The sequence below is a fragment of the Kogia breviceps genome, chromosome 3 (genome assembly GCF_026419965.1).
Source record: "Kogia breviceps isolate mKogBre1 chromosome 3, mKogBre1 haplotype 1, whole genome shotgun sequence".
NCBI lineage: Eukaryota > Metazoa > Chordata > Mammalia > Artiodactyla > Physeteridae > Kogia > Kogia breviceps.
Window position 1 is genome coordinate 67890979 of NC_081312.1, and position 13977 is coordinate 67904955.

At 41.7% G+C, this 13977-nt stretch overlaps 1 protein-coding gene and 1 long non-coding RNA gene across 6 annotated transcripts in view; one reads left to right on the plus strand and one right to left on the minus strand.

Annotated features, from left to right (window-relative positions):
• Nucleotides 1–454: 454 nt before the first annotated feature.
• AP4S1 (adaptor related protein complex 4 subunit sigma 1) overlaps nucleotides 455–13977 on the minus strand; it is a 63478-nt gene continuing 49955 nt past the window's right edge. For 2 of the 5 annotated variants that reach the window (XM_059057237.2, XM_059057239.2), the window contains exons 5-6: nucleotides 10952–10963; nucleotides 785–1000 (exon numbers count right to left, since the gene is read on the minus strand). In XM_059057237.2, the coding sequence (XP_058913220.1) occupies nucleotides 872–1000; nucleotides 10952–10963 (141 nt within the window). In that variant the 3' untranslated portion in view covers nucleotides 785–871. Of the gene's footprint in view, nucleotides 1001–10951; nucleotides 10964–10983; nucleotides 11112–13977 lie in introns of those variants that run through there. The other 3 variants (XM_067028614.1, XM_067028613.1, XM_067028615.1) reach the window with 3 other exon arrangements.
• On the plus strand, nucleotides 3062–9876 carry LOC136793799 (uncharacterized). The gene is made up of 3 exons (XR_010839584.1): nucleotides 3062–3310; nucleotides 5690–5972; nucleotides 8185–9876. It is a non-coding gene; the product is annotated as an uncharacterized lncRNA (long non-coding RNA).

A 13977-nucleotide genomic window follows, 5' to 3' on the forward strand; every position in this document is an offset into this window, starting at 1 on the left:
CAGAAAGGTTTGGGAGGATCAGAGCATTGCTCTTCTATAGTGACTTAGCAGTTTACTTTGCTTCAGCACATTCCAGGAGAAGGGGTTGAAGGAATAAAAGGGAGGGGAAGACAGAGTCATTTCATGGCAACCTGAACAGACATATTCTCTTGCATTCTGGTTTTAAACTTTGAACTAAATTTCATTTACAAATAAGTTTACTAATAAGACTAACTCTTTACAATATGGCATATAGGATAGCTATAAGGGCTGTCTTAGCGATTCATTATTAGGTAGTAACATTCTCTATAGAGTTAATTACATGATGTCATTGTAATTGCCAAGTTCCCGTAAAATGGATATCAGGCTTTTAGAAAACTGGCAAAGAATATTTGATTCTGCAATTTTCATTAGGTACACACATTTTGACTTTTTAAGGAAAAAGATAGCATTCAGAAAACAGTATTATTCAAAGTGCTATGCATGTTCAAGTCAATTTTAAAAGTTTATTGGCCAAAAGAGAGGTGCCACATTTTCTTCCCACCCCATGATGCTGTTCCTGAATTTATCCCTTTGCAAAGGGAAGCAGAGACCAAAAGAGTTTCCCTCAGTACTCCACAAAATCTAAACAAGAGAAAAAAATGCTTATGGTCAGAAAATAAAACTTGTCTCTCCATTTAGAGAAAATTTTTCTTTGTGCATCATGTTTTAAAATACAGTTTTGTTTTCCATTTAGGAACTGTGGAAAACAACTATTTAAAATGTCTTTGGAAGCACAGCCCATTTTGCAGTGTTTGGTCTTCCAGATTCTTTTGGGCTAGTGATGTTGAGAGGTATTCCATGGTGTCCTCATTTCCTATAAGTCGATGTTGTCTGGCAGAGCCTTCTATTTTCAGCTGTCTGACATCTTATCAAGAATTAGTAGAGGGGCAAGAATTCTTGCCCTATTCGTTTCCACAATGCAGCCATTTAACACCATCTCATCCAAAATGATGTGTACTTTATCCAAATTAAACATTATCTAGGGTCATATTAAGGAAATTAGTTATAAAAATGTTAACATTCAGTAAATAATAACATGACTCTGCCTGGAATTTTTCCAGTGTAAATTAATCTAAGCATGAAGGTTTTTTTTTAACAGAATTCCTGAAATTAAATTTAAAATTGGTATTTATATTAGAAAGTGTTACCTTCATGTACACATATATACCTAATTTCACCTTGGTTAGGCTAACTGGACAATAGACATAGAAATGGAACAACTATACGTTTTAGCCAGAGGGAGACGGAATCTCTACTAAGAGCTGGAGAACAAAGCAAGTAAATTTTGGTAAGAGTGTGACCTGACCTCGAGAACAGTGTCTTCCCAGACAATAACAACAGTAATAGCCATGACTTATTGAATACTCATTATGTTCCAGGCATTGTGTTGAGTGTTTTACATGTATTATTTCAGTCTTCTCTACAACTCGGTGATGTACATGCTAACATTATCCTCATTTTGCACAGGAACAAACAGGCTCAAAGCCATTGCCTACAGTCACATGGCTAGTAATTGTCAGAGCTGGAATTTAAACCGAAAGTTTGGGCTTAACTGCTCTGCTTCCAGACTTCCCGGGAGAGGCCTGAGGCTGCTGAGTATACATCCTCCCTCCGCCCTCAAACCTCCACCCCAAAACAAATGCCTTTACAATACTGCACCTTAAGCATCTTTTGTGTCAGACAGGCCAAAGAAAAAAATAACCACGAGGAGAAATGAATGAAGAAAAGGCAATGCTGACTTAATTTCCAAGGAGATAAAAATTCCAATTTTCAAGAGAGTACCTCTTATAAATGGAGCATTCTAAAAATAGTCATTTGAGAATTATGGAGCCACTTTAGCTTACTGATGTTCATATTGGAAAGTTAGTACAGGGCATTGGAAAAGAAGAAAACACTATTAGACTATGATGTCTGGCTAATTAGAAGGAGCCAAGTCCTTCCTCCAGTAGACCCTTCATTTGAGTACCTGACTTTTCTTTTGTGAAATTGAACTGGAAGAGAGAACTAAACTCTTGAGAGTGAAGATGATAATGGTTGAACGTTCTAAATTCTATGCTTTATTATCTTAAGTTTCCATCACTAAAGAGCACAATCCTGGTCTGTTTAGAAAAAAAAACAGAACAAAACAAAAAACAGCTGACAGATTGTTTCAAATAGACAAACTTCATTCAACAAGTGAGTGATTAAATACACTATGGGAGTTTATAATTAGTGAATCTTTGTAAAATGAGCCATTACCACCTGATTTTTCTTCCCAATAATTCCAGATGTTCAGGTCTATTGTATTTGTTTAGTGAAGTACATCTATAGAGAATGAGATAATCCTGTGAATGACTTTTAAGTTTCTATTAGGCTCTGTGTTAATACCTCATTAAGCTCTGTGCAAATAGTCCTCGAGCAGAATAAACTTTTTCAGGAGCCCATGGGAACTGTCCTTAAGTGACCCAGAAAAAAAAAAGCTTTACTCTGTTATACCTATTAATAATATCTTCCAATTAGATGGATGATTGCTTTGTCCATGGCCAAATTGGGACTGGAATATTAGGCACTTGACTCAATCCTCTTCACCAGACCCAGAAGCCAGAACTTAGAAGCCAGGACAAGGTAGGAATGACAGCCAGGTAGGTATAAAGGAAGGCAGAGCTGGGAAGCACAGGTGACTGCATGAAAAAAATGCCCTGTAGAATCCCCCTGTTGTATTCACAAAGGGCAATGAAAGAAAGCCTAGTGCCCCCCTTTTTTTGTTTTTTTTTGGTGTCAAGGCTTTTTGTTTTAAGTATAGTTGGTTAACAATGTTGTGTGAATTAGTGCTGTACAGCAAAGTGATTCAGTTATACACACACACGTATATATATACATTCTGTTTTAAAATATTCTTTTCCATTATGCCTTATCATAGGATATTGAATATAGTTCTCTGAGCTATATAATAGGACCTTGTTGTTTAAAGCCTAGTGCCTTTGAAAATGTCAACCCATCCAGGGTGATTCTGAGGTAGAAGGAGATCTCATTTTAATCTATTCTGTTTGAATCGATGCAGGGATCAAGCTGCTCTGAAGACTGCTCCATCTTTGGCAAGAATATGGTCAGCAATTCAGATGTCCCCTTGAACAACTAGCTCAATGTTTTGAAATTCAGATTAGAATTTACTGCTGAATCATATCAACCACTGACATCTGCACAATGCAAGGACAAGGTCCTTCAGCAAGTCTGAATTTCCCAACATCCTGGAAACATGAATTGCTCAGTGAGGGCATTCGGTACTGTGGGCATGTGACTGCCTGTCTATGTGAGTATCTGGCTCAAACCCCTAATAATCATGCTACTTTCTGGCACTATAAAGGGAAACCACAGACCAAATCCAATGTGAGGCAAAAGCCTGAAAACTGATTTGCCCTTGGAATCATGTGACTACTTTAAAATAAGAATCCAGCTGTTGTTCACATCTTGATTTGGTTTATGAGTTACTTGTGCACACTGGAAAAGCCAAGAGTAATGGCATTTGGGCTACACGCCAGGTGAGCAGGGACCAAAAAATGCCCTATATGCCAAGTCCCGTGGCAATAAGCAGAGGCAAACACACTTTAGCCCTGACATTTGGAATAGGAGGAAGCAAGAAAGGCACAAGCTGTTGGTCTATTAAGGTGATGAGCTGAGAAGAACTAGTTTAGGAGGGTCCAACCTTCAGGTTTTACTGAATTCAACTGACTTAAAGATCCTTAAGGAAACTTGTTTACCTTCATGGGTACCCTAAGGTTGGAGCTGATATGAACTAGAAAGAGCCTCTTAAAGAGCAGATTCATAAAGCCCCACTTTCCCCCAACCTGGAAACCTAGAGCCTGTCTGAATTTCTATGTAATATGGATTGGAGCTGAATAGCGTAGGACCCCAGTAATATTAGTGCCACTTGAAATCAATTTTTTAATTAGAGTGATTGAAATGTCTCTGGTTCATGCATTGGAATTTTGATCTCTGGATCATAAAGCTCTTTTTCATCATGGTATTTTAATACCACTGTGGTAGTCTAGTTCTTTAATAAGAGAAAACTGAGCAGCATACACTCTAATGGGACCTCAAAAGCAATTCCAAGGAAGAGCCCAGCCTAGAAACTAAACTTTCTAATTCTAGATTTTGGCCTCAGAACCCTTGTCTTCTTATTTGATTTTTCTTTTTTTTTTTTTTTTTTTTTAAGATCCTAGCTAGGACTTCCCTGCTGGTGCAGTAGTTAAGAATCCACCTGCCAATGCAGGGGACACAGATTTGATCCCTGGCCGGGGAAGATCCCACACGCCATGGAGCATCTAAGCCCGTGCACCACAACTACTGAGCCTGTGCTCTAGAGCCCGAGAGCCACAACTACTGAAGCCCACGTGCCTAGAACCCGTGCTCCGCAATGAAGAGTAGCCCCCACTCGTCCCAACTAGAGAAAGCCCGCACACAGCAACGAAGACCCAACGTAGCCCAAGACCCAACGTAGCCCAAAAGAAAGAAAGGGAGGGAGGGAGGGAGGGTGAGAGAGAGAGAGAGAGAGAAGGAAGGAAGGAAGGAAGAAAGAAAGAAAGGAAGGAAGAAAGGAAGAAAGGAAGAAAAAGAAAAAAGAAAGATCCTAGCTAAGGAAAGTTCTTTAAGTAGAGTGGGGGAAAAAACGTGTTCTCTTTTTTTTATACTTTAACTAAATTTCCCATGGAATTAGATAAGTTGCAAAGGGCCAATGTGTTCACATTTCCCACAGAAAATCAAATGCTACTGTATGGAAGATTATCATGAAGATTCTGCATAGTTCTGGATATACTCTCCTTGTAATAGTCTTGTGTTCACTTTTAGGCTTAGTATGGCCTTTAGTTAATTAGGTCACTGAAAAGGAGTGGGTTTTTTTGTTTTTATTAATTCATTTATTATTTATTACTTATGTTTATTTATTATTATTCATCTTTTATTTATTCATTTATTTTAATATTTATTTTTGGCTGTGTTGGGTCTTCATTTCTGTGCAAGGGCTTTCTCTAGTTGTGGCAAGCGGGGGCCACTCTTCATCGTGGTCCGCGGGCCTCTTCACTATAGTGGCCTCTTTTGTTGCAGAGCACAGTCTCCAGACATGCAGGCTCAGTAGTTGTGGCTCACGGGCCTAGTTGCTCCGTGGCATGTGGGATCTTCCCAGACCAGGGCTCGAACCCGTGTCCCCTGCATTAGCAGGCAGATTCTCGACCACTGCACTACCAGGGAAGCCCCAAGGAGTGTTTTTTTATTGTTGTTAAGTAGGTTTTCCTGAAAGATTCATTCATATTCTGAGAGCAACAAAGACATCCCAGTGTAATTTTTTTTAAGTTTATATAGGCTTATGTAAAATTACACAAATATCAAAGTCAGCACTGGGGTCAATGAGCCTGTCATTCTCTTGTTTTTTTCCCCAAATTCTCTGTTGCTTCTCATAGCTTGCTGCCACTATTCCTGAGTAAAACAGAACCCAGAGCACAGAACAGAAGGAGTGGGGGTAAGGCAGAGGGACCTGGTAGGGAGGGATAGGAGGACTAGTAGGGGATGAATATGGCACCTAAAGGACTCAGAAACACACTTAAAGGATATAGAGAGATGGCTAAGGCTAGGGAGTGCCAAAATGGCCTGGAAGGCAGAACTGTTTAATTTGGAACTTTTCACATCCCTTTCCCAGGTGAATGGCTGACTCCCTTGGAGACTGTTCATAATTCTGAGACTCATCACTCATGATTTGACTAGAACTCTCATGCTGGAGAGGGCTGTGGCCCCCTTACCCCTCCGTGCCTGCCCTTCCCAAAGACTGGACCAGCTGCACACATTCCCTTGGGCCCAGGGGCCTGCTCTCTTCTCTTGTAGCCCTACTTCAATGGACATATTTTCAAAAGGAAAAGAAGATGTTTAGAAATCTCTGACGTGAACGTCACTTTTGGAAAGCATGCTCTTATCAAGACATTCAGGTATTCGCTTCAAAATTTTTCATTATTTATGACTCCTCCAACCGAAGACCAGGGTTTCTCTAAAACTTCGTGCCTAATTCAGGAAACACCAAGACAGCATGATGCCAGGCACTATATAAATGTTTTCTTAGAGACTAATTTGCTACAGTCTACTCCAGATGATTATGAATTTTCAGAAAGTGTGTCAAATTTAATCTTAAATCACATTTGTAGCTCTAGAATCAAAGACTCTGGAAACCCAGAGACCAGTACCAGCTCTGTGCCAAAGTAGCTCTGTGGTTTGGGACAGTTAATCCATAGAGCTACTCTGGGACAGAACTGGTATTGGTCTCTGAGCCTCAGCCTCTTTGTCTAAAAAGTGAGATTTTAACTTGGTGATTGTGTAGTTTTCTTCCAACTCCAAAGCAGTCAAACCCTATGACTCTAAAAGTAACCTTCAGGGAGAGGAAAGCTAGTTTATGCCTTTCTGATATGATCAAGCTATTCCTGATGTAGTCACATGCTCCACCATACCTCAAAAGAAATCCTTTTGTAATAACAATTATTTTAACTTTCTGAGAGACCATCGAGAAAATTTCAGTTTCTTTAGAAGCTGCCACTTCAGTGTTGGATGGTTTCCCTAGAGAATTTCTTTGGTCTTCTTGCCAGTATTTCCATAGCCCCTAGTTGAACAAGTTACTTTTGTAATTTCTCATTAAGTCAGGCTGAAATTATCTCCTATTTGGAGAAGACCTGTTCTGGTTTCTGGACCTCTAAAGGTGTTTGGGATTTTAGAAAAGTAATAAAGGAACGACAGATAGATGTCCCCCTACTGGGCCTGGGGCCTGATCAGGGCCTGACTGCAAATCTTAGCAGTGCTCTTACCGTTGACTGGGTGCTTTTAGTCCTCCAGGGCACACCCTGGTAGATAACTAGCTGAGCCATAGAGAGTGCAAGAGGATGGAGGCCCTTCCTACTCGCCCACCCTCAGCTGCAGTAAAGAGAGCATGTTTCACATCACGCGTATGAGCTTTTAGGCTCTAGAATTAATTGCTCAAGCTTTTGGACTTTAAGGACTTACAAAGTAAAAACATGAGTGTTCTAACGATTTTTTTTAAAGATATTTTTGAATGAAGAAAACATTCTGGATTCTAGAGGTATCCTGTATTTGTCGGAGAGGGGGCACAAGAATATAAATAGGAACCCCAGCTTGTTCCTGGCTTTTCTTCCCATGCATGCATGTGGAATACCCCCCTTACCATCCCAGCCTCTCTATCATTCCTGCCTCCAGTCCTGGGGAGGTAGAGAGACCTGCATAGGCCCTGGCAGCAGGCACTCGGATGACCAGGTACCCGCTAAATTATGGGGACCCAGGTGCTGCAGGGTGGTCAAGGAGTGGATGGGGGGCCCTGCCTGCTCTGGGTAAGCATCCTTACCCCATGGAGAGGGGTGCTGCTGAAGGAGAGCTAGAGTAGGTCCTCTAAAGCACAGGGCCCAGGAAGGGGACCCTGGTTGTCCGGGTCTAAAGGCAGTACTGCTGCATTCCATTCTAGCCAAAATAAACCAAGTCTTTAAGCCTCTTTAAGGCCACCAAATACCAAAAGCGGCGTCAAGGGTTTTGGTACCTTCACACACATTAGGTGTGCACTGAACTGGGGAGGAATTGGACTTCTACACAGCGCTCTTCATGGGTGCCATCCTCTGACTATTTAGCAGAAGGGGATCAGATTGCTCCTTTGAATTATGAATTATCTGGAGAATTCAGCAAACCTAGGGCTCTGGAGCTGAGCACATATTGAGAAGCTCATCAGTTGGTTCCTAAAAACTATCTTAATTCGTGGAATTTGAAGTCTTAAATAAGTCTGCCAAAGTATGAGGAAGGGCAAACTTTCCCAACAGAAGTCCTCAGGCAACATTTCAGCCCCGCAGGTGGAGTGGAATGTAAAGAGGGTATCAGAGCTGCTTCAGCACACATGAATGGTTTAGGTCCTGATGTGCTTAGTCCCCGGGGTGCAGGCCGCCCCACTTGAGACTACTCTGCAACAGAGTTTCCACTTAGTAGAAGGGTTTTCGACAAACCAGAATTTCTGTCCTGATTTCCTGAGCTTATGTTGTTTCTTTCTAATAACCCATCTGCTTTGCTCTGTGACGTTAGTCTTCTTAGAAGTAGAACAAGCCCATACTAGGGAAAAATGTAAACAACGCTTTAATTTCCCAATGTCTAACCCTACAGGCTCTGGAAAACTGCTCCCTTCTTAAAAGGCTTCGGGCGGTAAAGTCTCTGGGGAAAGACTGCGGGTAAGTGGCTTCTTGGGAGTTCCACAAGGTTTGAACTCCCACCTTCCTGTTGCTGCAACAAGACTGAGCCTTAAATCGTGTCTGTTCCAAGCAGACAGACGTGGGAGGCTTCCTTAATCTGAGCAAACACAAAGGTTACATGCTCTGAGTGTTGGGAGAACCAGTTCCAAGTTGCAATTATGTCAGCTGCTAGTTCAACCTTTCAAGGCCTAAGGAAGCTTCCCTGGCACAAAGTTAGCCGCTCTGGCAGGTTCCTGGTTACATGCTACCAGGGTGGTGATGCGGTCTGTCTGTGAGGCCACACCTCTAAAAGCCTCCCTTGTCTTACTGTTAAGAAACTGATGTGTAAAGTTTTCCCTAGACTTCTTCAACGTGACAGTTAAACAGAACTGTGGGGAATTCTCTGGAGGTCCAGTGGTTAGGACTCCGAGCTTTCATTGCCGGGGCCTGGGTTCAATCCCTGGTCGGGGAACTAAGATCCTGCAAGCTGTGCAGCCCGGCCCCCCAAAAAAACTATGTATGAGGCAGAATAGGGTCGTGGGTTTGTAATTTGACCTTTTTCAGATGGCTGAGGGTAGAAACTCTTTCAGAATCTCAATAGAAGAGAGGTGCCCCATGCCCTGCCTGCCCTGCCCCCTGCTGCACTTTTAGACCATGGGAGGGCCACGTGAATTTACAGCTTGAGCACAGATATACACTTCCAGGTCTGGAGAGATTTAGTTCCCTTCTCTTAAATTATGCAAAATTCCTGATCTGTCAGGTGGATGTGCCTAAGTATTTCCCAAGAACAGGAATATATAAGTTGGTCAGAGAGGAAGAGAAGGCAAAAATGAAACTAAGTAAAATGAAGGGTAAGGATGAAAATTGTGTGCTTTGGTGTGAAAATTAAATTCAAACAAGAATGCTGGAGTTCATTACATGGACCTATGCTATACACTATAAGACACATCAACACACTGAATCCAACTATAATACACATCCTACTATATCTGATTCACTTTGCTTCTCTGAATATCTAGACTAACAAGACTTTCACATCCTGTTCTAGGTGTAAGATAGCTCAGTTACCTGGTCATGGCAACATCAAACATTAAGGCTGAGAGGGTGTTAAAGCTCTTCTAGTTTAATTCTGTCATTCTGAGATGAGGGCGTTATGTGTCTTGTCTGATACACAGACAGTTGGTAGCAGCACTGAAAGCAAAATTTGGGTATCTATATTCCCAGTAAAGTGTCTATTGCTTTTGCTGTCTTCCTGATGACTTCTTAAATCAAAAGTCATTTTTCTTATTACCCTACAAGGAGGAAGAGATTTATTTTGAATTGCTTTAAAGGCCTTAGTTAAAATGGAATGTGACATGCTGAATAAAAATACACCCTATTCCCTGGTGGTACAGTGGTTAAGAATCTGCCTGCCAATGCAGGGGACATGGGTTCAAGCCCTGGTCTGGGAAGATCCCACGTGCCGCAGAGCAACTAAGCCTGTGTGCCACTACTACTGAAGCCGACACGCCTAGAGCCCATGCTCTACAACAAGAGAAGCTATGGCAATGAGAAACCCACACACCACAATGAAGAGTAGCCCCTGCTTGCAAAAGCCCGCGCGCAGCAATGAAGATCCAGCGCAGCCAAGAATAAATAAATAAATAAATTAAAAAAAAAAAAAAACCACACTAATATACAGCCTGGTCTTGGGTCTCCTAAGTCAAAAGGACTACAGATTTAGGTCACTCACCACTAGAGGGCACTCAGATTTCCCCAACTGATTTAAAGAGGCTTCAAATACAGCCTCCTGCAAATCAAGTTTATCAACATGACATTTTCTATCAATAGTAAAAGGTAAATGGCCATTTCCCCAGAATATACAGGCATACTGTTTCTGGGCATAGGTATCTAATATGTGTGTGTGTGTGTGTGTGTGTGTGTGTGTGTGTGTGTGTGTGTGTGTGTGTACACACAAACATGTTATAATTAATACATATTTGTTATAATTAATGTTACTATTTCAGTTTCAAGCCTGATGTTTTCTCAAAGGATACCTATTTATTGCGTTCAAGTGGTAAGCAGATTTCCAAAGTAAAAATTAACTTAAAAGACAACTTGCCTCCAGAGCACTCATACAAAGCCCGGTGGGCTCCTGCCAAAATCCGCAGGCCTGCAAGTAAATCATGCTTGTTCTTGGGGCCCTTGGATACTTTGATTTAAAAAGGAGAAGAGAAGAAAAGGAGACTTTCCTCTGCTATAAAAGGAGATGAATACAAGCCAGGCAATTTCTTTAACCTTCTAGTTTATCATCCCTGAAGGCCTTCTGATCATGTGGGGAATTTCTGGAGATTTATACCTAGAGCTATGGAAATCCATTCTTTCTAGGAGGCCCAAGCACTTTCTGGCTTTGTCATTTAAATTCTGCAAAAGTCTATTCCATACGCAAAAGTTAAATTAATATATAAGAGTGATTATTAACTACCACCATAGCATTGCCCTGTCTGAAAAATACAAGAATCGTCTTTGTGAAAAAGGGTGGAGGGTTTCTGCAACGCACCTGTACCTCTGGCTGTCTTGTCAGAGCTGTTGATGAATTAGCCTTCTGAATTCTGGATTCTGCTGAATTGGTTTCCTGCCCCATGGCACTTACCTGATCAAGACTAGCCTGTTCTTTGCCAAGTACTACAGAAAACTTGGTTCACAGCACTGAAAAAGGATACATCTAATTCACTCTGGAAAAGAGAAAAGAGTCCAAGGATGAGAAGGAGACACTGGGACACAATGCACTTAGCAGAGACAGCGGCTGCTCTGGTTGCCAGCCTGAAAGCAGGTGGGAGAGGCTGCTCTGTAGGGAGAAGCCTGAGTGTGGGAAGGCCCTGACTTTGGGACGGTGATATAAAAAAAAGAAATAGGCTGCAGTTTAGAGGACTTTTATAGGCTAGAACAATTCACATTTAGAGTGTAGAGGGAATAAACTAATTCAACCTTTACAGATCATAGGTAATTTGATAGGTATATACAAAATCGTAATAATGTGCACACAGTTTGAATCCATCAGTTTTACTTCTAGAAGTCTCTCCTAAGGGAACAATTAAATAACGGCACAATGATGTATGACAGCATATTCAGGGTAATATTATTTATAGTAGCAAATTGCTGAAAACAACCTAAGTGTCTATCAAGGGGGGACTACTTAAATAAATTATAGCAAATCCACAAATGATGACATAAGTACATAAGTCCTGACATAGTGTTAAATAAAAAAGCTAGTCTGGGGCTTCCCTGGTGGCGCAGTGGATAAGAATCTGCCTGCCAATGCAGGGGACAAGGGTTCGATCCCTGGTCCGAGAAGATCTCACATGCCGCAGAGCAACTAAGCTCGTGCGCCACAACTACTGAGCCTGTGCTCTAGAGCCCGCGAGCCACAGCTACTGAAGCCCACGCACCTAGAGCCCGTGCTCCACAACAAGAGAAGCCACCGCAATGAGAAGCCCGTGCACCGCCACGAAGAGTAGCCCCTGCTCGCCGCAGCTAGAGAAAGCCCATGCATAGAAACTAAGACCCAACACAGCCAAAAATAAATAAATAAAAAAGCTAGTCATAAAATGGTATATACAGGATTATCCCCTGTGTATATGTAGATAGGTAATAGATATAGTTAGACACAGACAGATCATAAAGCCTAAAAGGCAATGTACCTAACAGTATGTATCAATAAATGGCATGCTCACTGATGATCTGCCCTTTCTTTTTGCTCATATGTATTTTTAATTTTTTTAATGAACAAATGTATGTCCTGAAAAAGTCATAGATGGAGAAAAGATTAAACAGCTAAATTCATCTTTGAAAGGACTTAAGGTTTGTCAAGTGCAGTACTGACAGCTCTGATCCAACTTCCTCAACAGCAACAGCCCTCATCTCTTGCAAAACTGCCTCTTTTGAAGCTAACTGGGCTGGCTTTCTGTTTTGAAACGTGATGTTAAGATGCTTCTTTCAGCCCAGACAGCATGAGATTGATCTCCAAATTTAAGATTTGGAAACTCTAAGATTAAAAATAGCCCCAGAAAAACTGTTTAAAACTCACAAACCTAAAAATATCTTAGATGACAAGGCATTCTCCATGAGTGGGACAGATTCTATTTTCTTTCCCAGGGTTCTCTTCTCTCTCCTCTTTTTCTTCTTTCTGCTACTGTCATCCTAAACCGGGTCATCCCTTAGTAATGTCCAAGTCCTGTATAATCACCTGGCTGAAATTAAATTCTAATCTTTACTTCTGTGGTTTATGTAGTCACTGACTCTCTCCCTAGAATAATAGCTAAAATTCAGCAACCTGCTATTTATTCTTAGTTACCGAATATAATAATTTTAAAAACCTTAGCAATGATAGTGTCTGTACCCACGCTTTATTCTCCCAGGTTTAAAACACTGCTATTTTGGGAAATTATATTCTTCTTGATAGGTGTTCCCTTAAAGTGACTAACCATGGCCAGCTCTGAATCACAGACCCTGACTTGCAACCAGTCTGTCTAAGAAAGTGGTCATCAGGAGATAAGCCGGAACTAGAGCTATGCTGTCCGTATGGTAACCACCTGCCTCATGTGGCAATTTAAATCAATTAAAATTAAATAAAATTATAATTTCAATTCTTCATTTACACTAATCACACTTCAAGTATTTGAGGTACATGTGGTTTAGCACCTGCCACATTGGATGGCACAGATAGAGAACATTTCTATCACTGCAGAAAGTTTTATTGGACAGAAAGTGCTGATCTATAGTGCTCTCCCCAAGTAATCAATAAGAAGATGGATTTTAAAACCTGCCCCAGTGCCCCCTGTCCCTGCAAGGCCAGTCTCTGGAATGGCCAGACCTCTTGCTCTTTCAGCTTTGGAGGGCACCAATCCCTTCCTAGCTAGAGGCACTACCATGTTGCAGGCCACTAGGCAGCTGCCCAGCTCCAACCACTGAATTAGGAAATAGCTGACAGCAAGCCTCATGCATTAAGGCAGTGGTTCTCAAACTTAAGCATGCATCAGAATCACTTGGAAGGCTTGTTAAAACACAGTTTGCTGTGCCTCAAACCCAGAGTTTCTGATTCAGTAGCCTGGGGTAGGCCAAGAGTTTATATTTCTAATAAGTTCCCAGGTAATAATTATGCTGCTGGTCCAGGAACCACACTCTGAGAACAAACTGCACTAAGGCAATGAAAACAGGCTAGTCGATTGTCCTGTAAAGAAGAAGTCTGCCAAACTTTACTTCTGGCATTAGGAGTTAGGCTGAAGATAGAATTTTTAACATGAGTTTCTGGACTACCCTGGTGGTGCAGTGATTGAGAATCCACATGCCAATGCAGGGGACACGGGTTCGAGTCCTGGTCCAGGAAGATCCCACATGCCACGGAGCAACTGAGCCTGTGTGCTCAGTTGCTGAGCCTGCGTGCCACACCTACTGAAGCCCATGCGCCTAGAGCCCATGCTCCACAACAAGAGAAGCCACCACAACAAGAGAAGCCACCGCAACAAGAAGCCCGCACACCGCAATGAAGAGCAGCCCCAGTTCACCGCAACTAGAGAAAGCCCGTGTGCAGCAACAAAAACACAACGCAGACAAAAATAAATAAATAAATTAATTAATTAAAAAAAAAAAACCGTGAATTTTGTCCTTAGCAGGATTTAGTGCCTTCAAAATTACTAATTACGTAGCAGAGCCCACTCACTGCCTCAGGAGGAAGCAGCTTGGAAACAGT